The 25901-nt window shown below is 40.8% G+C and overlaps 1 protein-coding gene across 5 annotated transcripts in view; it reads left to right on the top strand.

Annotated features, from left to right (window-relative positions):
* The window catches only part of LOC143292392 (uncharacterized), a 30200-nt gene extending 4714 nt beyond the window's left edge, over positions 1-25486 (top strand). Inside the window, exons 4-17 of one of the 5 annotated variants that reach the window (XM_076602623.1) lie at positions 82-148; positions 1502-2594; positions 4001-4041; positions 7615-7706; positions 8594-8743; positions 9233-9284; positions 12205-12321; positions 12801-12913; positions 13412-13575; positions 13844-13954; positions 14343-14465; positions 22564-22740; positions 23198-23379; positions 24428-25486. In XM_076602623.1, the coding sequence (XP_076458738.1) occupies positions 82-148; positions 1502-2594; positions 4001-4041; positions 7615-7706; positions 8594-8743; positions 9233-9284; positions 12205-12321; positions 12801-12913; positions 13412-13575; positions 13844-13954; positions 14343-14465; positions 22564-22740; positions 23198-23379; positions 24428-24765 (2820 nt within the window). In that variant the 3' untranslated portion in view covers positions 24766-25486. Of the gene's footprint in view, positions 1-81; positions 149-1501; positions 2595-4000; positions 4042-7614; positions 7707-8593; positions 8744-9232; positions 9399-12204; positions 12322-12800; positions 12914-13411; positions 13576-13843; positions 13955-14342; positions 14466-22563; positions 22741-23197; positions 23380-24427 lie in introns of all 5 variants that reach the window. The other 4 variants (XM_076602622.1, XM_076602620.1, XM_076602621.1 and 1 more) reach the window with 4 other exon arrangements.
* The last annotated feature ends 415 nt before the right edge of the window (positions 25487-25901 follow it).

Genomic DNA, 25901 nt, shown 5'->3' with positions numbered 1-25901 from the left:
TGGGATCATCATCACCTAAATCAGGTCTGTCCTTTTATCTTGCTATCTCAAAGTGATGATCATGTGCTGTTTGATCTGCAGGAACAACAGCAGGAAGAGGGGGAGGAAGAAGAGCAAGGGAATGGAGATAATGAAATGCTGCTTGAAGGTAACCTGGATGTATAGTCATGGGACTGGGTTTGCTGGATTGAACTGTGAAAGGGCAGGGGGGAGCACTGGAGTTTCCAGTTCCTTTTTTTTCTCTTTCTCTCTTTCTCTCTCTCTCTAACACACAGGAGAAATCAGTAAGAAAGATATTAAAGGATAAATTAGTAATGTTCAGTAAATTAATTCAGATAAGATATATAAAAATAGTATTGATTGACATGTTTCAGTGACACGTCAAGTTGGTGACTTGTTCAAATTCATTGTCAAAGTGTGCGTCGTGAATGTTTGAGCTTCATTGTTGAAAGTTGGATCCTGAATGTTATGCCAAGAAAGGAGTTGCAGATTCCAGCACATGGTGGACACGCTTGATCTTCGATGGAACCGGTCTTGCCCCACACCATCACAAATCAAACACTGGACTGGTGCAGATCACATACTGCAGTGTATACGAAAGCTGTTAAACGGTTTGGTTTGATCATCATCATGTTGTGAGAAGAAAAATCTGACTTGCGGTGATGGACACTTGCAATAACTGACAAGACATTTCTTCTACATATTTCACATGGTCACCTGAGGATTCAAGATAGGAGAAAGAATTGTTTTTAAAAATGCTTCAGAACATTACAACAATCTTCACAACAAAGACTTTGTCTTTTGATTGTCAGCAGAAAGGAGCAGCATAGTCAGATCCACTGTGAAATGTATTCAGCACATGCAGTACTTCGATTTGACTGTGTGAACTCGAACTTTTATAAAGAAGACGGACATATACCATTCAAGAGGACTGAATACAGTTTGTCAACTTTATTCTGTGTCTTCTCCAGCGCCGTGTAAGATTAAATCATCTGAATGAAGTTGTGTGCGTTTCATTTCAGCAAGGATCAAAACTGCAGTTGAGAGAATACTTAACATCGATCAGTTTTGTTGGACTGTTTATAGTTCACTTGACGTCTTGGTCGCCCGTCGCTTTCTTTGTTTATGGATCTTCTGTATATTCACCAGTGAGAGTATTTCAGACTTACACCTTTCAGATTTCAGTTCTTCTAGTTCGATCCTGTCCTCTTACTTTGGTGGGGGAGGGGATGTAAAACCTTTCCTTTACATCACTGAGCTTTGGTCATCTTTCCATTCACTTTACCGCAACTTTCACATGCTACCACTTTTTTTCACCATTCAAGTTTTTTCCCTCTGTTCTTAGTTTCCTTATACTCTTCTGTATATATTTTTTAAAAGATTTTGCTAGGATTAATTTGTTGGAAGAGGTAAAAGGTAAGTATGGCTTGGGAAGCCTGAACCTTGGCTTTGTGTTATGGAAACATCTGAGGTCTTAAATTTTTCACCTCCTGTCCTGTAGCCCCAGGCGACAATGTGGAAGACAAGGCTGTGGATGAGGAGAACCTGTTGTCTATGGAGGAAGAGGGTTTGGAGACAGAAGACAGTGTTGTGCATCATGAAGCAGAAGAGGAAGCTGGTGAAGAGGAGGATCAGCTCAACTTGGAGGAATTCACTGAAGTGGACCAGGTTGAGGAAGAAGCAGAAAGTGAAGAGCCAGAGTCTGCTGAAGTGCAGGATGATGAAACTGGTGCTGCAGAGATTTCACTTGAAGAACATGCAGAGGTTTCAACAGCAGACAGTGCTGGTGAGCACCAGCAGTTGGAGGACTCTGGTGTTGAGGCTTCACAGAATGAACCCTCTGCTGCATCTGAGGCTCCAGCATCCAAACCAGAGTCTGCAGCTGCCCCATCACCAATCGTCCCAGTGTCCAGGCCAGATTCAGCAGTAACTGCCAAGCCCTCTGCAGCCAAAACTACATCACCAGCTGTGAAAAAACCAGCAGCCGCAGCTGCTAAACCTCCAGCACCCACTAAGTCAGTCTCAAAACCAGCTCCAAAGACGGTTATGCAGAAACCTGGAGGGGCTGCAACTGCCACAAAGCAGTCTTCAGTTGCTGCCAAGTCATCACCTGGACAGAAAGTGGTGACATCCACGCCTAAACCTGCCCAGTCCAGCAAGGCTGCTGGAGCACTGAAAGTGGGCAATGTTTCTGCTATCCCACCTGCGGGTGGCTCAACCCCCAAACCTGACAAGACCACCTCTGTTTTGGAGGCGGCAGAAGACTCTTTTGATGTTCAAGTGGACGACACCATGCTGAACGAAATTGATGCTGACCTGTTAGAGGGAGAGAAGTCTGCTGTTCCGGAGGGTCAGGCTGAGGCTGCCAATGATGAGCAGGCTGCTGAGAAGACGGATGACATCAGCACAGCACAGCCTGAGGAATCCATGGCAGACACCACGAGCGGCACCGACAACAAAGACCCGGAACAGGTGACGGAAGCACCTACAGAGGACCAGGCTGCAGAAGCTGTAAAGACCGAGGATTCAGCACCAAAAGACAACAGGAAGGCAGAAGAGAAAAAGGATGAGAAAGATGGAAAGCCAGTCAAGAGGTTTGTTTGTTTTGTCTACTGCCCTCGTATGTAGTTTGCTGGGTGTGTGAGTGAAGGTGTGTATGCTGGTTCAAAGTGCAGATCGCACTACCCTTGTGACCTGTTTAGTCTTTTTTTTTCATTCAAGCCCTCATAGAATAAACAGCTTGCTTTGCAGTTGTCCTTAAAAATATGAATGTCTGGAATTTGCAAGAGTATATATAAAGTTTCCGTGACTATGTTTTTGAAGTTTTCTAAAAATCAAAAATGTAAATTTTGCCTTTTTGATGGAACTTTTCATTTCCACCCTCCTTCCGTTTTTCTGAAACAATGAAGAATCTAGTCATTGTCAAATGCTTCATCATGCGCAGTGAATATGGGACAAAAAGACAATAAAATAGCTGTGTTTTCTCTAAAAAAAATTATTTATTATTAGTGACAATCACTTCTTACATGCTTATTGTATTGGTCCTCAGATCTGGTCAGCAAGTCTGCTGGAATGTGAACTAATTCCTCTTAAAATATGCATTTTAAAAAAGATGCTCTGTCAATAACACATCAGTGTTTCCAACAACACATCAACAACATTTGATGTTTTTGTGGATATCCAGTGTTGGTGAGCATCTGCAGTGTTCATTTTCCGATTGCAGTCTTCTCTAATTAATTTGCTCCATTGCATGTGAGTAAACGATCAGTTTCATTAATCCCCTGGACAAGAGCTACAGACCTGAAGTGGACAAAAGCGATTACTCCATTGAACAACTTGGTGGGGCATGAAACGTCAAGTCTGGATTTAAATTCAACTAAGATTGGGAAGATGAATGAAGAAATGCCAATACCGAAATTCCTGCTTGTCCTCGCTGCTGGCATGCTGTGGCAGATTGCAGCTGCTGTGTGTGCACATCATATTGTACTGGTCTCTTTATTTGTAGCTGTTAATTTTTACTTGTGTTACCCTAAGTTCTTGTAATATTTGTAGATATCATTCTTTTGCTATAGTTTGTGATGCAGTTCCAAAATGAGCACCAGTAGGACCTGATTGTGTCGGAATGAATCAATGTATTTTTGAAATTTAATAACCTTTGTGTTTGTGTGTCTGAGGCAAAGCCCCTCTCATGTTCTCTTTGTGTTTGTGTGTCTTTGGCAAAACCCCTCTCATGTTTCTCTCTCTCTCTCTCTCTCTCTCTCTCTCTCTCTCTCGCAAAATGAATGTTTGATGAAAATGAAAGAACTCACAAAATCTGTTTCATCAGATATGTTTTGTCTCTGTATCAGTGTTTTTTTGTTTTGATTGTGATTAAATTAAGAAGGTAAATTCCATGGAATGGAATTCTTGTTTGTCTGCAGATGCTTACAGAAGTGTTCCAGATTAAATATTAGTGTACAAATAAAACAAATGATGATGTTTGATTATTGGCTTCTTACAGTGGAGTGGCCGCCAAACCTGCAAAAGGCAAAGACGACAAAGGTAAGCCCATATATTTGAAAGGGACATCAAGTGGTTTGCTTTCATTGCTTACATAATTAGACAGTATACTGGTAGTTTGGTGTCATATACTGTACCATGTCAAACTGATGCAAACTAGGCCTATGGTTTGCTCTGTTTGGCCAAATTTCGTGCGGCTAACAGTGAAAAGACGCCCCTCTTAGTCTGGCCCGCTCTTAGCCAATCAAACGCCTCTAACAGCTATAAGCGCTTTATGGGTGATGCAATACCTGAATGTTTTAAAGCGAATAAATGTATATCTTGACTCCCCCCAAAAAAACAACAAAAATTTTTTTTTATGCGATGCTTCAAGTAGTCATGAAGGCTATCATTTTGAAAACTGTACAGTTGACCTCTTTCTTCCTTTCTAGAGAACCACCCTGGCAGCACCCTGTGTTGTTCCAAGCTGATTGTTTAAGGCAGTATAATTATTTTAAATTATTGCACATATATTTGATAAGCTTCTACAAAATGATAGATAAGTCGACTTTTGAGGATACAAAGAGATATATGTACTATTGGAAAGAAGAGGAAAAGACCTTTCCAGTGATGTATAAAACATGTTCCTAGGTTAACAAATGTAGAAGTTACGGTAGTTCAAAGTGTGTAGTGCGGCAGTCATTTTGAGGAAAACAGCTTTTAAGTTTTGTAACTGACTCTTGAGATTTTTCCATAGTAACAGGGGTTGGTTTAGCTGCATGCCTGTGAAAGTTAGGCAGGTTATCAAACTAGGGTCTGTACATTCTTGGGGCAATGATATTAACACTTGATGATACTAATGTAATTTTGAATGGTGGTTTTGGGGTGGAAAAGTTTTTTTCCTCTTGATCTCTCAACAAACAAAGCTGCTTTTATTCTCATTTCTTATACATCAAAATCAGAATGATGCACATCTAAATTTTGATTTTATTTAGAATTGAAATAAACTTGTGAATTTTTTTTTTTTTTTTTTTCATTTTTCATCTTTTGTACTTGAAACATACCAGTGTGTGCCAGTGTGAGTGGGTGCTCAGGGGTTTGGGGAGTGTGACCCATTTATGTTCATTCTTTATTTCAGTGATTTGCCCTCTAAGTATCTTCCATTTCCACTTTTATTATGTTTTTATGCATTCACCTACATGTTTATTTTTTAGTATTTTTCTTTGATGTGAATGTATTCTATTAAGATACTGAATAGATATTAACCCTTTCGCTGCCAGGAAAATAAGATTTAAGTGAAATCTATTTGCCAGGGTTTTTTCACAAAAAACGGGTATAAATTTTCCAAAAATTCTGTGCTCTTTGTTATTGGAGAAAGACCCATAAAAGTATATATTTTCTGAAAGGTAAATGAATAAAGAATACAAAACACATGCTGTTTTCCCATTTTATATATTTTTAGTGACATGCTGTTGTTTTGAAATCAGTGTTTTGTTTTTTGTCACATTTTCAACTTGTTCATTACAAACATTAGTCAGGTAATTTGCACAAAAACATATTTTCTGGACAAATGGATATCTGCAAACACAAAATCATACTAGAACAACCACAATATATATATATATTTTAAGAGATAGATACACAATACATTGTGACTTCTCCAAGTGATAAGATGGATGTGAGGCCACGCCCCCTCAGTCTCCACCCCCCCCTCCTCCTCACCCCTCTCACACGGTCACTTGATTCAGTTCTCATCAGACCGCGTTGGCTGCGTGCCAAGAATATCGCTCTGCTGCTAATTCGGTCATCTGTCGTCTGCTAACATGTGTACAGCCGGCATCACTCACTGACAGTCGCATCTTGGCCACTCTCTTCATTATTCATTTATTTTCTATCAGATCGTCCTATAAATGTTCATCTCTATCTTCTCCTTCGAATTTACGCTTCAATTCTTTCTGAGCATCAGCTAAAGAAAGAAATCATGGTTGATTTAGTTCGTCACGATCGCATGTCCTGAGCACGGCGTCAGTCCGACATTTTGTTGAGCGAGCGAGGAGAGAAGTCAGGCAAACACTTGGACAGTGACCCAACCAAAACGTTCAAATAAAGGACTGCTTCATGACGTAAATGGGGTTTCTAGCTATGAATAGAATCTAGAGAGATTCCCCAGGCTAAAGCTACCACTATTTTTGCCAAGGAAGTGAATGCAAACCAGGGAAAAGTCAGAATATTTCGATGACGAGTTATCTCGTCATGCAGGCAGCGAAGCATACATGCTTGCCATGACGAGTTATCTCGTCATGCAGGCAGCCTAGGGGTTAATGTAAATAACGCTGCTTTTGGGGATAATTGCTCCACAATATGGGCACGTAGGTGCGGAAATTAACTAAATTGTCAAAATTATAGTTTGAATTCGGCAAAAACAGGGGATATATTGTAATTTAGAGGTTGAACTGTGCACTGGTGCAAAAAACAGATGGACCCTCAGCACTGTTGCCTGTAGCGCAGTTGAATGCAGCACGAATTATCAATCATTTCGTGGGAGACGGTCACATATGTTCATTGTAGTGCATGGTTCTGTAATATTTACCCATTTACCGGGTTTTTAGAGTGTGATGCGGTTTCACTTCTTGTCTCCTTTCAATTTTGTTCAGTGAACTATGCTGTTTGTCTTCCCTCTTTGGTCTGTGATGCACAAAAGATCATGTTTATACTATTGTGATCTTAATTTCAAGATGGACTATGAATGTAATGGTGGGGTTTAATTTTAAGGGGTGGGCAAAAAAATATGAATAGCTTGTGACTTGGTGAAACACTAGGGGTGTTAAGACTCCTGCAGAGCGCATGGACAGTAAGACCAATGCTGATTTGTTTATAGTTGTTTGGGTTTTTTTTTGTTTATTTGTTTTTGTGGCATTTCAAGTCCACATATATGATAAGTATCTTTATTTCCTCTGTGAAATATAGAAAATTGGGTTGTCTTGATAAAATTTTAAAAGCAACTTTGATGTTTTATACGTAGCATTTGTTCTTAATAGCAGCTTTGCACAAAGTTTGCCACTGAGAAAAAATAGCCTTTAGTTCAGTCATGTGTCATGTTTTTAGTTGTTGAATGTCAGTTTTAGGGGATGATTTATTATATAAAATATTTTTAAAATGTAAATGGGAAAAGGAAAAATAAAACTAGCAGAAACAAATAAACGAAAAAACTCAGGTCCATACAAAATGCTGTGCATAGATTTTTCCCTGCGTGTTGATTCGGGTTGACAAAAATAAATTGTGATATTCTACCAAAGAAAATGCAATAATTGATGAAATCTGCTTGTCTTTGTTTTAATTAAAAACAAATACAGAAGTGGGAAAGAAAGCCTAATCAGAAGAGGATTGTCTGGGGGGGGGGGGGGGGGGGGGATGAAAGAAAATATCTGCTAATGATGGTAGTGAAAGACCAGGCTGAAAGTGGAAGAGAGTTTGATAATACTAAGATAATTTGATAGATTTCTGTGTGTACAAAAGTAGTCTGATGAAAAAAAAAAAAAAAGGCTTTATAGTATAATTTAAAATCTAAGCAACTGACAAAGATGTGTTATATTTACTAAAAAAAAACAACAACAAAAAAACCCCATCTTATTGCAGCTGCTGCTAGCCGTCGCAACTTGTGGGTTAGTGGCCTTTCATCATCAACAAGGGCTGCGGATCTCAAGTCTCTGTTCGGAAAGTATGGCAAGGTGAGTTCCTGTAGAATGACATAAGTTACATTGTATGTTGTGGCTGTTTCTACTCAAAACTTAAAAGAAAAAGAAGGGAAAAAAAGTATATATATATATATATTTTTATATGTATGTGTGTGCATGGATATATATATATATATATATATATATATATATATATATATATATATATATATATATATATATATATAAACAGTAGACTCTTCATGTCGTAAAACTTATATTCTTAAAAAGCAGCAAATTTTCTGCAAGGTCTTGAAAATTTGCTGCTTTTTAAGAATACAAGTTTTAAGACATGAAGAGTCTACTGTTGTTTATATTTTTTTAATTTTACTTGTCTTGGTATTTACCTCAGTGCTTTCTGCAAGGAGCGGTGCCCAGGACATGAAGAGAGTGTGAACTATATATACATATATATGTGTGTGTGTGTGTATATTTATGTGTGCACACACACACACACACACACACTGTGGATTTCAAGATTGACAAATCAACAGGTCCTTTTTCCTTTCTCATTTGCAAGAGTAGTAAGTTCTTGCTGCCAACTGGCTGATACTGTTCCGTTGTTACTACTGTTGTCTGTATATTCTTCAGACTTGTATTGATGCCCAGAGCTTAGAAAGAGGAACAGGCATCACTCTTTAATGAATTAAATAAACATCAATATTTTTTATCTTGGTAAATTTCAGCATCCATGTTCAGCAGCCACCGTATGTCAGTGTAAAACCACATGTATCTAAACTTAGATTATTTCTTCCTGAAGTCATAGCTGTTTCTTCCACATATCATCACTAAAAGCAGTGGTGGAAACATAAGAAGATATCAACATTATAAGAGAAGCGGATTCTTTTCATTATTCATTCAGCAATGCCATTCTATTACAGGTGATTGGTGCCAAAGTAGTGACCCATGCTCGAAGCCCAGGCTGTCGCTGCTATGGATTTGTCACCATGGCATCTGCTGATGAAACAACCAAATGTATTCAGCATCTCCATCGCACAGAACTACATGGCAAAATGATATCTGTGGAACGGGTATGTCTTGGGTTTTGTCAGCTTCCTGCATAGTGTGTGTGTGTGTGTCTGCCTGGCTGCTAGTTCGTTTGTTCCCATCTTTGTGTTTGAATAATTGTAATGGCTTATCTGCTTTTAGTAACCCACTGGCCAGCTGTTGCATGTTCACATTGGTATGAAATCAGTCCCTTGGCCTATGAAAAATGGACTGGTGTCAAGTTTTCAAGGTCACAAGATGATGCTGAAGAAAGCTTGGAAGCATGATAGAAGTGGGGATTTGCATCTGGTATTTAACTTGGTACAACTGTTGCTTTGGTTCAGATAAAGAGCCATGGTGGAGGTCAAAGGTTAAGTTCAGTATGGTGATTTCCCTACCAGACATAGTATACTCCACTGTATGGTATCCTTTTTTTTCTGTTCCCTGAGAGTTCTTTCGGATTTTGTTTTTTTTCAAAGGTTTAAACAGCTCACCTCTCTTACCTATAAAATAAAATGTTTTTCTTTGTGCAGTTCTTGTCTTTTAAGGCCAGAACAACTGGACCAGCCAAGGCAACCCCTGCAGGCAAGTCACCAGTGGCAAATCGTTCCTCCACTACTGGTAAATCACCTAGCACTGCAGGCGGTAAAAGTGCTACAGCTAAAAAAGATGAAAAGAAACCAACTCCTCGTAAAGAAGGTTGGATATCTAGCTTTAAGTAAACGTTTCTGTAACATTTGATACATGCTTTTCATATGTGTCTGTTTTGTTATTGTTTTTTGGTTTTGTTTTTGGACTGATTTCTTTTTATTTTCTATCAGTTGTATTTCTTAATCTCTTATTTGTCTAGAATACATGATGGAAGATATCTTTTTGTCTTTATTTATTAATATTAAAAAAAAAAAAATTAATATATGTTACCGATTTTAACAATAACCCCTTCTCAAAGGGATTGCAGTGCAATAATTGAAAAGAATGTGCCAAGGAACGTACTGTCACAAACAACAGACTGACGGAATTGAGCATTATTTTGTGCAGGAGAGTGAATGTTGAGATGGGTTATTTTTCTTTTCTCTTCTTTTCTTTTCTAATCTTTAATTCTAATCCACTCCCTACTCAGGATGTTAATATAGATATCTGTGCTAAGTTTGAAGATTATAAGTCAAACAGATATGAAGATATGATAATTTTATTATAAAAATACATACCGTTATTTGGCCCCTTTGCAGCACTGAACACATGCATTACATAATGATTCTCATCATTTCCACGGTTTGTTTTGACATCATTTAGTGCAATGATCACAAAAGCAGATGCCCACTGTCCACAAGCATTGTTCTCTGTCTTGTCAAAAACGCATAAAATTATGCATTCACGTTATGCTTTAGTCACTTGCTATGAAAAAAACTACTAGAGGTAGAGAGTTCTAACTATGTTCATTGCACTCAGCACACATTTTTACATCAGTATGCCTAATTTTATGATAATATTTTCACTGTATCAATTGTTACACGTGGGCCACTGACGCACCTGCAGCAGAAATTCAACTTTTGAGAAAAACGCCTTCAAAGATTGTGTTGAGAACTCACAAACTACAACCCATAGTTACACACTAAAAAAAATAATACACAGGAAAACAGCACTTGGCCAATATCACTAAGTGGTGAGAGAGAGTTTTTTCAGTTATTTGATTGTTCAAAATGCTCCTGGGGCATATACTTCTCCCTCATCTGCCCGTCGATGTTCACGTTCCTGACGTCTCACAGTTTCAATTTTTTTCCTCTTTTGTTTTGCTCTGTCAGAGGATTTTCTGGTTGCTGTTTTGACCCTGAGCATATCTGATTTCTCTGCAAGCATCTCTGCCCAGCCACAAGTTCCAGTTCAGAGACCTGAAAAAAAAAATCAAATGTGTGAGAATAGAAGGTACAAGAGAGAGAATGAGAGAGAGCTGACCCCATCCTCTTTGTCTCATCTTCAAATACAGAGACCTGAAAAGAAATCAAATGTGTGAGAATAGAAGGTACAAGAGAGAGAATGAGAGAGAGAGAGAGAGAGAAGAGACTCAGACTGACAGTTTTTTACACACACACACACACACACACACACACACACACACACAGAATAAAGAAACTCAGACTGACAGTTTTTTACACACATACACACACAAACAGCATGTCACTCAGTAAAAATCCACAGAAATATTACTGGGAAAAGTATTTCAATACTTGAGAAAAATAAAAATTGCCTCTGAAAACAAAAATCAAAGAATTTGGGGGGGAAAAAAAGAAGTAAATCAATGGGCTCACAAAAAAGAAGGTATTCGGATGGCTTCTTTTTTTTTCTTTTTTTTTTTTTGCTATGAAACGTAACAAAAACTCAAAATGAAATAAAATAGAATACTATATTATATATATTAAATATTATATATCTGTAGACTATTATATCAATTTCCACAAACCTTTGCTTCGCATTTTTCACAATGAACTGACGACACCAAGCAGTCCAACGTTGACACATCAACGATAATGTTCTGTGAGAATTGTGGCTGTCCTGAGCGAAGTTGTACTTCAGGAACTGATGAACTTTTTTTTTTACGGTGGTTCTTCGTCTGAACTGGGGTCACTGTCACCCATTCACGCATGTTTTCTGGTGAAAATGTCCAATTTTCTCTTCGAACTGAGAAGCGGAGTGCTTTCACTGATGCCCGTAGATGTCGAAGGCACTGCTAAGTCGGTCGCTGTTCGGCAGGCTTTTTTTCAGCTTGTGTTGTAATCTTACGCTTTTTCTTCCTTTTGCCGAATGCAGAGACAGTCCTAAACTTCTTTCCAACGTGTTTTGGCATTGTCCGTGACTTGTAATAGAAAATTTCGATCAAAATCTTAGGCAACTGGTGTGTCGATTGAAATCGTGAAAATAAACAGACGCCATCTTGGAAAAAGTCACATGACCGATTGGGCCAATGGGCTATTTTTTTTACTCTGACAAGCCAATCAGAAACCTCGACTCAGCCACAACCCCTCAAAAATGCCTCTCGGGTTCCTTCGGATTTGCTCTTCGTGTGTTTCCGTGAGTGGAATTTTCCACAGGAAATAGGAATGAGAGGACAGACCGGTGAATGACCTTCACACTGATACCAAATAAGTGGGGGTTTCCAAACCAGATCGCGAGCACCAGGCCGTCCAAATCGATGCAAACTTCGATTTTTTTGTCACATTCACTCAAACTTCACACACACCCATGTCAGAAAATGATTTTATTTGCAATGAAATCGGTCAAATTGAGCAAAATGGTTGACAGAAATGCAAAGAAGAGACATTATTTGACCAAATACAAGTATAATCCCAAAACACGTTTTTTAATGATTTTTGGTGAAAAACCTATGCCGTGGTCCACCTTAAGAAAGTGGACTGTTTCTGATATGTGTCTGCTGCCTTTAGGTGAGCAATTGAAGTAGAGTTGTGTCTGTAAGTGGTTTGTGACATTTCATGTGATTTGGTGTTTACAGGTGAAAAGAAAGAGGGAGAGAATGGAGCGAAGAAGGTGGTGAAGAAAGATGATCAGAAAGACGACAAATCCAAAACTGACAAGAAGACTGAGAAATCACCCAGAAAGGATGAGAGAGGTCGGTTTGAATTTTTGTTATGAGGTGTGGATTGGTCGAACTTTTGAACTTTTTTTTTTTTTAATTTTAATTTTATTTTATTTTATTTTTTTTAGTCACTTGTTTGGTTTGCAGTCTTTTTCCTTGAGAGGCCTTCTTTTTCCATCTTTGTTGTATTTGCAAAGAAACTGACTTCTGTATGTTCAAGAATTTACAAAGTGTGTATCCCATAACTTTTTTTTTTTTTTTTTTTTTAACAAGCAAAACCAGAAGAATTTCAGCTTTTATAGTTAATAGAATCTTTGACCACAGCATCTTTTGACTACTTGCAAAATCTGGATAGTAATAAAAGATTTGGAAATGATCATATCTTTTTAATTTTCACTTAAATTGCATAACAATTGGCAAAAAATATGTGGCCAGTGTGCATAATCTGCAGAAGAGTCCTAATATATTCCAAGGAGTATGCCTAAAAATTGGTAAATATTGCCTGTCTGCAGATTCCAGGAGCATCCGTTCTGGTGGGAGCAGTCGTGCCATAAGTCGCCACAGTGACTCAGGAAAAACGCGTGAACAGCGGGAAAGGGATATGCTTTCCTTTGAGAAAATCAGGGTATGATGGTCATGTTTATGTTTAAGAAGTTACTCTTTTTTTTTCTCTTTTTTTTTTCAAATGCAAACTGTCACTTAAGTGAATGGATTAAATTGATGAGACTTTATAGCAGGTACATATTTGAACATTCATGCCACATGATTAAGATTACCTGTTCTGACCGAAATGAAAATTGGAATAACGCCATTAACATTATTGGCAGATGGTTGATCTCATGATTTTGTTTAAACACACAGGAAAAAATTATTTCACAGGGCAGCTTTCGTAGTTTTTCTTTGTTTTCTAAACTTGGCGTTAAATGAACTGGATACGAACAACTCTTATCACTTTCTTCCAGCAGTGCTTACAGATGATTCCTTGTTTGAACCATGGTTAAAAGGGCAACTACACAGAAAAAAAATTAACATTATGACCCCACATTTGCGTGATGATGAAAACCCTTGCTTGTGATTTTGTTTTGCTAATGTTTTGATAAATTAACTGTTTGGCGGCCAACAGGCAGAGCGAGAGCGAGAACGACTGCGGCAGAAGGAAATGCAGCTTCGCAGTGAGGAACGCTTCCGCATGCAAGAGCTGGAACGAGAGCGAATGAGGCAGAAGGCTATCCACAGAAAACAGCGAGAAGAAGCGATGCAGCTGGAGAGAGAAAAGGAAAAACTACAGTAAGGATTTTTTATTCTGATCTTGATATAGATTATAAGGAAGAACATGGTTTTGTAAAGACCACTTTGCTGTTTCTGTTATAAACGAAAAGTAAAATTGAGATGTAGGCATTCACACACACTTTCATTCATGTATATGCTGGCACACACAAGCTCGGAGTCAAGAGAAAAACTCATGGTTTGACCTGGAAGACTTAATTTTACTTTGGTGGAAGCAGCAGATTTCTTTTAATTTGCCAAGTCTTATTGCATGTGTGTGTGTGTGTAGAATGGAAAAAGAAAAGCTGGAATTTGAGCGACGGGAGGCTGAGCGGTTGCGCAGGGAGAGTGCGCGCATGAAAAGACTGGCGGAGGAGAAACTACGTCGTGACCAAGAAAGGTAAGAGTGGGAGGGTCCAGTATTTGTCTCGAAAATCAACCAGTAGAATGAAAAGTAAACCTAATACATTCTCATGATTCATGGGGCATTATAACTGTTGCTCTTCAACACAAATTTGTCAAATTTGAACCCTTCATTTTAGTAAAGTGGAACGGCAGTTGAGCATTGTAATTTATGCTTATCCATGTCAGGAGGCTTTCTTTCATAGAAGTTTGCTAATTGGGGTGCAGGGGTTGAGGTTAGGGTGGTTTTGAAGCAGTCAAGATTTCTCTAAAGATATTGGAGGTCAGAGTGGCAGTGTGGAGGCGGAGGTATAAGTGGTTTTGAATATTGCAGTACAGATACCAAAGTACTGATGGCAGGCAGTAAGTGTTGATTTTAATTTCAGACTGGCTGCTGAACGTAGAGCTGTCAAACGTCCACCGACTGTGCCTAAAAGTCGAATGGAAATGGATGACATCTGGGGTGAGGCAGCCAAACAGCCTCGTAAAGATACAGGATTCAAATCTGCGTAAGTGTATACTTGGATGTTGATGAAAAAGAAAAACAAAAAATGCTTAACCATTATACACTGTACTTGCAGTGTAACACCCGAACCTGCCCGGTATCACCAGCTAAACACGTGCTTACTATGGGCACAGCCATTGTTGTTCACATAAACGAGACTCTCGCAAGATTCACAGCCTTGTTTACGGCACTTCCTGCCATGCATTTTGTGCTTTTCAGAGTCCGGTTTGCTTGAATTTTGACAAAGTTGTGAATTTTTTAAGTTGCAAAACTAGGTTGATGATTGCTGAGAGCTTTAGCATAATCTGAATGGCGATTCTGAAGTTGGTTTTGAACCGTTTTAATGATTTTTGTGAGAATCTTGTAAAAATCAATCGAACTGAGTGACCTGAATGTCAACTGACCGAGTTTTGCCGACAATGAGAGTGAAGTTGGTCACTTGATTGTGAATCAATCGCCAGACCTCCGAAATTATGAATCAAACGCCGGACCTCCGAAATCGATACTGTCAGTGAGTTCGTCTTGATTTCACTGATACTTATTGGCGTTCTGCACGATCTTCCTGATTGTGCTAGTTCAATGGAACATATTACTGATTTGGTTAAGTTTAGCCAAAGTTTTGAAGTTTAAAAGTTGCAAGATGAGTTTGATGACTGTCGAGAGTAGTAGCACAATCCAAATGACTATTCTGAAGATGATTTCTGCGTGAGAATTTGGTAATAGTCGATCGTACCGAGTGACCAAGACATCCACTGACTGAGTTTTACCAATATTGAGAGTGTAGTCGGTACTTGAGTGTGAATTGATCCCCAGACTTACGAAATCATGAATCGATCACCGGACCTCCAAAATCGGGAATCAATCGCCAGACCGTCCGAATAAATACTGTTAGTCGTTGATTGCAGTGATACTTATTGGCATTCTGCTCGATCTTTCTGATGTTGCTAATTCAATGGATTATATTTTTCTTTTCATTATGGAGAAATTACATGTGAGGTAGGTTTGTTGTTTGTTTTTGTTTGTTTGCTGTTGTTTTTCTCCATCATCATAGGAAAACGCATCATCCCTCAAAATGAAAAGAACATAAAATCAGCATGTTCATTGTTGCAATTCAACTTGAGTAAGAAAGAATAAAAAGATGTGTTGGAAGACACTGCAGACCACATGAACTTATTTCAAAGAAAACCGTACTGTAATTAACTCACTCTACCCTCAGTCAAAATGGCCGGGTTTCCCTCTCAAATCGCACTATTTTAAGCAGTTTTTAAAAAATCACAAAAAATCAACCACTCACCCTACAAACATAAAACGCATACCAGTGGACAGATATAACAATGAATTTACTAAAAATGCTTACCTTAAGTGAAGGAACCACATGGTTTTGATGATATAGGTAATCCAATATGATACACATTGGCAGGAAAACAAAAAAATTTTTTGAACACAGGTAATCCACTTCTTCATGCTCTGAATCCTCCTACACTGGTTCAGTCACACTCCTGTACTCTTGGTTTGATGTGCTTATGATACTATTTATGCATGCTGCATAAAAAAAGAGATTTGATGAGAATATATTGGAAAAAAAACACAAAAAACTGATTGCTGCTTGCAGTCTTGAAAAAAACACTGGAAAACATTTGCAGGACTGTACACTCATTGGAAAAAAACATCACACAAACACTCTTTTTTACACAATGCACACACTGTACTGACTGTAGACACTTCAGTGACACTGTTACTTGCTGAAGTCTTGTTTGGTGTGGTAGATTTCAAAACAGGGCACAGCACATAGGGCTTTCTGGCACTGTCGACATTGAAACTTGGTGCGCTGCACCCTGTTCTTCAGGTGCTCTCTGGTGGCTCCTCTTGCCTTCTCCTTGGCATAGCACACAACACAGTGCCTGTAGCCTGTGTTCTCCATGAAGTGTTGGCGCTTGCAGTCGAGGCGGTTGACTTCCTCGTTGACCGGGGCAGCAGCACGATTCCGCTCCTCATCATCCCCAACTGGAAGACTGGCGAGGTCATAGCATACCGATATGGCAAACTGTTCCAGTGTCAGCGGTTTTTTCCCCAGACTCCTCTGCAGCTTGTTGTAGAGGCAGTGAGACTGGATCATTGTGAGGGTCAAAAGGTGGAAGGCCAGCTTCTTCCACCATTTGATGGTCTTCCGGTGCATTGGCATGTATGAGATCATCTGGTCACTGCGGTCAACACCAGCCATATTGCCAATGTAGTCAACAACAGCCGTGGGTTTTCTTTTGTGTTCTGACCGTGATCTGACTGCAATCATTTCAGGGATGTGCTGAGTTGTTATCATATGCACATCCCTCTTGTCCTTCCACCTAATGACCATCACCTGATTCAGTCTCCTGTAGTCCATCTGGCTGCGGGCGAAGGCTCCAGTCACCAAATCCTTTGGCATGCCCACCCGGTTAGCCCGCACAGTGCCTACACATCCAGTGTTGACAGCAGTGAGACTGTGGGCCAAGGTGGGTGAGCAGTAGTAGTTGTCCACATAAAGGACATAGCCGCAGTCTTGCAGTTGGTCGAGGAGCCTGAAGACAACATCGTGGGGGCGGTTGCTGAGACCCGGCTTGTGGCAGTACACCTCAAGGTTCCACACATACCCCGAGGAGCTCTCACACAGCTCATACAGCTTGATGCCCCACTTGACCGGCTTGTCCTTCATGTAGACCCGGAAAGATGACCGGCCTCTCCAGGGGCAAAGGGCCTCGTCGATGCAGATATTCTGCTCCAGGATGTACACAGTCTTGAAGAGCTGAAACATGCAAACAGTTTTTACTATTGTGGACAATCACAATATGTATGATACAGCAAACCATCACCACTACTTCAGCTAATACTACCACTATCTACTAACATTTGCTATCATTTGAACTGATAATATTTAACAAGTGGGGAAGAATAAATAATAACACACACACACACACACACACACACACACAACACACACATTCACACACATTCACACACACAAGCATGCACACACACACACACATTCAAAACAAACACACAAAAAAGAAAACTTACATGCACAAGGTGGTCAATCAATGGTCTCAGCTTGTGGAGTGGATCATGGTCAGGATGGTTTCGCTCCAGGAATGTCGAGTTGTCGTTCAGGTGGAAGAACGACAGGATGGCTCTGAACCTGTTGCGTTTCAACAGCTTGGAGGCAAACCAGTCTTCACAACTGGATTAGTACACCAGTAGTCCACTATTCTTGGTTTCTTTACTATCCCCATGTGGATGAGGATAGCCAGAAATTTTCTAATTTCATCCAGTGTCACAGGCTTCCAGGTGTTGAACTGTGACCGTGGGGAAAGTTCTTCTCTTTGCTGTACCTGCTGGATATTTATTGCAGCATAACGGTTTGTCTCTGTTTTCATGTGTTTTAGCATACTTTTATCAATGAAGAGACTGTAAAAATCAATTGGTTTGCAGTCCTCCCAAGGCGGCAATTTGAGGGGGCCCTGAAATCCTGGTGTCAAACCGAAGGGTGGGTTGAGTGGAAAATTGGCCAAATTTCTACTCCAGTCATACATATAACCTGGATCTATATGATCATCAAACAGATTGTCCTGATCTGTTTCCATCTCCTCGGGTTCTTCTCCATTAGTTGGAGAATCAGCCGCTGCAGCAGCTGCACGTGTTGGTGTCGAGTTTCGCTGACCAGTCATTCTGCCTTCGTCATCGTCAGTGTCCGCCACTTCATCATCGTTTTCGTCAGGAATATAGTCAGAATCAGAGTCCGAAATTTCGTCACCTGCATCGTCGAACATTCCAACAACAGCATCTTCGTCATCAGACCCGCTTTCATGAATCAATTCGAGTGCTTGAGCCATTCTTATGTTCCGCACGAACCGGTTTCGACGTGGAGTCGCCATGTTGAAAACCAACTGGTGGTGAGCGTGAGGGTGGTTCACTTTACAAACAAAGAAAACTGCTATAGAATGAACGAACAATGGTCTAAGGGAAGGAATTTGCAAGAAAAGTGTCTGAGCTATCTGAAAACTGTGTTATCGCCCTTAAAGTAAGATCGGTAACGTTAAAAAAGGATCAAAACCTGTCGTAACAATGCGTCCGACAGGCTTTCAAGTGAGCGGAATAGTGTCGGAAACCGGCGGCCGACCAGATGCTGTTGAGTCAACCCTCGTGTATTCAAATTCTCTGAGGCCAAACTCCTCTAGTTTTCGGATTCTTTTGGTGAGTTTAGCTTTAAAATGGGTATGTATGGTTCACGTTTCACCACAACCAAGAATAAACCTCTTGAGTCATGAAATTCGGCAGCTATGGTCACAAGGCATTGTTCTGTCTTGTGAGCAAGATTTCGTTTGTCTAGATGTGAAAGGTCGTGTCTCTGTCAAAAATGTCACGAATTGTCACATTCGATGATGACATTTCTAATACAGCACACTAACATGCAGTTATCCCATGCACATGAACGTTAGTGTTGTGAAATGAAAGCTGCGGCCTACCTGAGATGATCTGTCTCCTGTCTGCCAGTATAGTTCCCACAGGTAATCCAAAGAATGTCACACAACCAGTGTCAGCTGTCACAACTGAAGAGTTACTGGAGATAATTTCAAGCACAGTTCCATGTTGCTCTTGTGTCATTGTTCAAAGCACTTTGTACAGATCCGTTTATATATGCACACAATGTATAGCTGTACAGTAAGGATGGTGAGTAGAGTATCATTGCTATGCCATTGTCACAAAAACTCCAGGTAAGCACACACACACACACACATAAACTAAAACAAACTGTCCTACTGTTGAACCACATTCTGCTCATGGTAATCATGGAAACAGGCATTCCTGTGGAAGCAGAGAGGTACCTGGCAGAAAGAACATATCTGATGTTTCTAACCCTTGTCCCTTTGCTGTCCTGTGACTGTCTTCAGTGCACTGCCAACAGACCCTACATCTACCTTTGATCTTTTCTTACTTGTGATGGTCGATGCTGGCCAAGGCAATGGGAGCTTCTGGCACTGCTTTGCGCTGCCTGGAGGTGAATCCTGCGTGAAGTTGTTCTGCGATGTCAGTGCGAAACATCAAGTGGTCATAGGTCTTGGGCACTGGGTCATGAGGTGACACTTCCCAGGTGAGGTAGGCCTGGACAATGCACAAGTTGACCAGAGAATGGAAAATGTGACTTACTGACTTGACTTATGCCTATAGCTTCGCTCGGGAACAAAGGGCCGCAACAGCACTCCTCCAACGGACACGGTTTGGGGCGATCCTCTTTATCTGGGCCCACGTCATTCCGGCTGCCTTCACTTCAGTGTCCGTACTTTTTCTCCAAGTCTGCCTGGGTCTGCCAACTTTGTGTTTGCCTTGGGGGGGGTTCCAGTCAAGTGCCTGGCGAGTGATGTTGAGTGGTGACTTGCGCAACGTGTGGCCTATCCACCCCCACTTTCTCTTTTTGATTTCTTCTTCTGTGGGTGCTTGTTTGGTTCTGTCCCATAGGTCTCCATTTGAGATGATTTCAGGCCACCTGATGTTCAGAATGTTGCGCAGGCATCTGTTGACAAATGTCTGGAGTTTGTTCCTGTTGGTCTTGGTAGTGCGCCATGTCTCTGAGCCGTACAGCATGACTGACTTGACGTTGGTGTTAAATATTCTGATCTTGTTGTGAAGTGAGAGGGCTGAAGATTGCCAGATGGGTCGGAGAGTTCTGAAGGTGTGTCTCGCTTTATTGATGCGGCTCTTGATGTCATCGTCTGCTCCACCATCCTTGCTCAGTACGCTGCCCAGATATGTGAACTTTTCCACTTCTTTGATCTCTTCCTGCTGTAATCGGACTGGGTCTTGCTGCTTGTTGTTGATGCGTAGAATCTCTGTCTTTCCGATGTTGATCCTGAGGCCGGTCTTCTCTGCCTCTATTGCGACACGGTCTAACTTTTCCTGTGCGTGTTGTTTCGTGTGGGAGAGGAGACTGATGTCGTCCGCGAAGTCGAGGTCTTCCAACTGTTTGGTGAAGGTCCACTGGATGCCGGTCTTCTGGCCTGCTGTGGATTGCCGCATGATCCAGTCCACCACCATCAGAAAAATTGTCGGAGACAATAGGTAGCCCTGATGTACACCGGTTCGTACCTGGAAGGGGTCAGTCAGCTTTTCCTCGTGTATGACTTGGCAGGTGGCGTCCTTATACAGTTGCTGGATGATGGCAATATATTTTAGAGGAAAGCCGTAGTGCTGCATTAGTTTCCATATCACCTCCCTGTCCACGCTGTCGAACGCCTTCTGGAAGTCCACAAAGACGCTGTACAGGGAGGTCTGCCACTCCAAGGACTGTTCAATAATAATTCTCATGGTGGCAATGTGGTCCGTGCAGGATCTGTAATGGAAAATGTAGCACCACCATTTCTTGTTCTGATGACCAACAGGGTCGTAGGCGCGGTACTGGTCCGACTTGTCAACGTCACCCTTGTATTTGTTGTAGCTGGCGATGACTGTCGGCACCACTTTGTCCTCCGCTGTCGTCATACCTGGTGGCTGAGAAGGTAGATCTGACAGTTGTCTTTGTAGACTGTGGCCATCAGCGAGCCTTTCTGCATCTGCAGCAATTTTCCCTTCACTTTCAATTTGGCAGTCTTGACCTCCTCTGGTAACCCCTTGCAGTTGACAGTGGCACAGGCATATGTCTCATTTCAGGACAGGTGTGTCATCAAGAGGACATTAGTGAAAAACCGATCAAAATGCAGGTGCCTGTTATGATGCCAGAAAGGTGATGCCAACATGTGAACGACTTAATGCCCAAGACTGATGGTGGTGTCTCTGCGACTTGCACGGCTGGTGTAAATATCAAATCAAACGCAGTACCCTGTCCTGGCGTCACAGATCTCCCACACCTTGATGCCACATTTGGTTGGTTGTATTGCTTGAAAAATATCCGACCCTTGGTTCATGACGTGGATGGTAGTTTGTCCGGAACAAAGGGAGAATAATGTTGATGAAATTTCTCACCTTGTACAAGGGTCATAGTTGGGGTGATCATGTGCAGGTGTGTTAGATGTGACGCGCAGATGAAAGTACTGGTTGATTTTGAAAAAACATATTTTGGGCATGACACTGCTGATCCAGTTATTCTTAAAGCGATGGTCGGTTGACCACTAGCACCACAGACGTGGTAGACGATTGATCCTCATCAGTATCAATGCAGAGAGATAGGCCCTCATTTCATGAGGTGTTGTGTTGAACCATAGGGGATCAGGTGTGCCCCGGGCTGCTTGTTTTTGTTGTGCATATCTGTTGGTCTCTTCTGCTGCAACTTGAAAAAATGTGACGGGTATAAACAAAAAGAAATAATCCAGAGGGGTGGCTGGCAGTGTTTGGCAGCAAATGCGCAGGGCCTGTTGGCTACTGGAATGCAGCCACATAGGTAGGCTGAGTAGCCGGTCGCATGTGGCTTTTAGTGCCTGTTGAGCATCATCACGGCATCAGTATGTGATGGAAAAGTACCACAGACATGCCACCAGCACCGGCCACTGCGAAGCACAGTGCGCGCGCAAGCAGTGCCTGCTGCTGCTGTTCGGAGAACAAGAGGGTTAAAAGATTTTTTTTCAAAGTGGACCATAAAATTTGACACTTTTTGTGTGTGTGTGTGTAAATACAAAGCAACATGAGCCTGGAAGCAAAAATTCTTTTGCAACTTTATTATTTGTAGAATGCAGGAAAAATAAATATGCGCAACAAAAGAAGGTAATTTTTAATCAATGTGTATAATTACCCACTATCGAAAATCTTGGGAGTTATTTCCCTTGGCATGGGATTTCATGGGTGATTAGTGCTGAGCAATCTGGGGTAAGAGGGTTAATATTTTGGGATTGTAATGGAACAAAACATGCATTGAAACCCATACCTTTAATCTTTTTTGTTTTTCCCCTATAACTTTGAAATATGTGTGTTCACACACACACACACACACACACACGCACACACACAATCTGCTTTATGAGTGAGGAATGCATTATAGTGTTGACTGTTCATTATCAAAAATGTAAGAAGGTGTGTTTAGATTTTGGAGTGCTGATCAGGAGAGATAGCATCTTTTACTTTTATAAATGTGATCTACTTTTCAGATATCCTGATCGAAGCAGTGAATCTGGTCGTTACGCTGAGAGAGGTGGAGGTTATGAGCGTAAAGTGGAGAAGTATGATCGCCGTGAAGATGCAGGTCGTTACGAATCACGACGGGAAGAATTCCATCGCCCTGAAAGGGAAGAGCGCAGGTTCACTGACAGAGCATTCGACAACAGGTAGTGTGTGTGTGCAAACATTAGGTTGCAAATTTACTCTGTGTCCCAAGTCCCCAGTCACATCATTGTTTCTTGTCAGGTTGTGTGTGTGCAAACATCAGGTTGTAAAATTACTCTCATTGTCCATGCCCCCAGTCACATCATTGGTTCTTGTCAGGTTGTGTGTGTGCAAACATCAGGTTGTAAAATTAGGTTGTAAAATTACTCTGTGTCCCCAGTCACATGGTTGTTTCTTGTCAGGAAGTGTGTGCGCCAATGTTAAGTTGTAAAATTACTCTGTCCCCTGTCACATTGTTGTTTCTTATGTACACAAACTTCTAAAGAAATGAACATGAATTCAGTAAAATCAGAACACTATTTTTACTTACTGTTGACTGAATGAAAAATCATTTATTTAAGTCAAGATCATGTGAAAAATGGGAAAACGCTCAACATTAGTTGAATCTTCTGTTCTCAGCAGCCGTGATTTCCGACGTGACGACCGTCGTGAGGAGCGAGGTCACCGGGACATGAGAGAGGACTTCCGTGGGGATGGCCGGGGTCTGTCTAGTTCTGGTGGTCGGCAAGGACATGGTGGCAGTCGCGACAGCCGAAGTGAGTGGAAATCAGAACATAATCTGCCAGCAGTGATGGGACGTGGTAAGCTTGTCACACTTGTTGCAGGGTTTGAGTGTGCCACTCATTTCTAGACTAACATGCCCACAAAGTTGTCAGAGTAACATCTCATTTTGAGCGTGCCACTCATTTCTGGACTAACACACCCACAAAGTTATCAGATTAATATCTGCATTTGAGACTGTTTAAGAATGTGTCCTATTTCTTTTTAGGCAGGCTTATGATGTAGCAAACAGTTGATTCTTTCATTGGGTTGTTGCAGAGCAGAAGCTGAGATTCGAAAGCTGCTCTGTCCTGTGACCCATTTATCCCTCCTTGTCCTCTGTTCCTACTTACATGTCACTGCTTTTTCTATTCTGATTATTTGCTGTCTTTATTGCACATTGTCAGTTCAAGCACATGGTTTATTACACATCCATTCTTAGAGACTTGTTCATTTGTTAACAGTGCAGGTTGGTTGTGTGTGTTTATAATAAAGAATTCCATTGTCCACTTCTGACAGTGTAGAGGTGTCAATTTCACAGAACGTTGCATAAATTTAGCCCAGAGGTGATAACGATGGAACAAATTGTAACGCGCACACACACACACACACACACACACACCACATGTGTACAAAAAGTTGTTCACTTCATTTGCATTCAGTGTGTCTGCACACACACCACAGTACACCACACAGGTATAGAGTTCCTTGCTCAGTCAAATTCATTTTCTCTTTAGCTTGCATCTAGTATTTGCATGCAGCACAGGTACTTGCATACAAAACACCATGTGTACATATATTTAAACATTCATAAGTATGTTCATAGAGCTGTTATAAAGAATGAAGCAGATGGTATATGACGAATATTGTATGGTAGTGATTTGTGCATTCATAAGTTTATAGAACTGTTTTAAAGAATGAAACAGATCTTATGTGGTGAATTTTGTATGGTATTTTAATTCCAGGCTGTTGGATCTGCAAAAGAAAAAGAATGTTATCCATGAATTACTGTTTTGAAATAGATAATGTACAGCATATCAGAGAGGAATTTACCAGAAACCTGTGCACAGTATAATGTGTGTTGTGCAGAAATGGTGGGTGGTCGTCAGTCGTGGGGCGGTCCTGCTGATGGAGGCCACAGCAAGGCAGACTCCAGCTGGGGGCGAGGAGGCATGGAGGGGAATACAGGCTCTGGGGACCGATGGATGGGAAGCAGCGGTATGGGAGGTTCCCAGCATCAGCGAGGAAGTGGTTCTTCAAGCTACGGAAGTCATGGTTCCGGTGTGGGAGCTTCCAGTGTAGGGGGTGGCATGTACATGTCCTCTGGGGCAAACCAGAGCAGCAGCATGATGATGGGTGGGGGCACTATTTCACGGCAGCAAGACACAAGGTTTAACATTGCTGCCATTACTGCCAGAAGATTCTGATGGAGCTGTGGAATTGTGAAACGGTGCAACTAAGAACCATTTTAATGGACTGACAGGCTGTGAATATGTGTTCTGATGATATGACACACATCCAAATAGGAATACATGGGAGACGATTTTTAACTGTAACTGAACTTCCACATTCAACTTGATGTTGGCCATAGGCTGTTTTTCTGATCTGATGGTGGTGATGGCTGAATTGCCTTGTGCTTATAGTCTTGTAATTGGAAGCAACAGGCCAACAAGTGTCAGAACCTTGACTTCTCTGAAAAGCCATTATTTGTGTTCAGCATCTTATGACTAAAGTATGGTGTGTTTGAAAGAAAAGCTGCTGTCCAGTATTGGTTTACTGATTGAGCAGTCATGCATTGGCTTTGATTCTTTCTGTGACTTGTTTCTGTGCTTGGCAATGCAGTATGTTTGTTCTTTTGTGAAAATGAGTTGTGGGAGAATATGATATGGACACAGTTATTTCGACCAAAATGTTAGTGTGTTTGTAAACCCCTATGTACCTTCACGGTCCTCATTTTTATGTCCTGGGAGGAGGATGCTTGCAGAGATTAAATCATTTAATCAACTGCATGAAGTAAGAATGATTTTATAAAAGTAAATTTTGTGTGTGTGTGTGCATATGGTACATTCTAGATTACACTTGTAATGTGTTTTATGTTTATTCATATCTGTTGTTTCTGAATATTGAATAAAACTAAGCTGCTCATCATGATGTGTCAATGTATTGCAAAAATGAGCAAGATAGGTTGTGTGCAGAGTTGTATGTATTCCATTTGATAGCAGATCATTGATTGCTGTGTGTGCAGAACTGCATCTTTTAGCATTGATTACTTCTTCTTGTTCATGTCAGTTTCTTGCCTTAAAGATCCAGGAAAAAAAAAACTATGTAAAAGAGGTGTGTCTTCAGCTTTTAATTTTGGATTCTAATGGGAAAATGACAGCTCCACTTTATCACAGAAATAAATGTACCAGCAGGCCACAAACACAGCTATAAGTTTGCATATGCAAACGTTTTGTGTTGTCCAACATCTGAATAAAAATATTTGAAAAATTCAAAATTTCTCAACAAGTTTCAGAATGTAATTCTGTGTTCTCCTACTTCGAATTTGAAATTTGTACTGTCA

Source organism: Babylonia areolata, chromosome 18 (genome assembly GCF_041734735.1).
Source record: "Babylonia areolata isolate BAREFJ2019XMU chromosome 18, ASM4173473v1, whole genome shotgun sequence".
NCBI classification, from domain to species: domain Eukaryota; kingdom Metazoa; phylum Mollusca; class Gastropoda; order Neogastropoda; family Buccinidae; genus Babylonia; species Babylonia areolata.
Note: the sequence above shows the minus strand (reverse complement) of the source record. Positions and strands in the feature narration are given on the sequence as shown.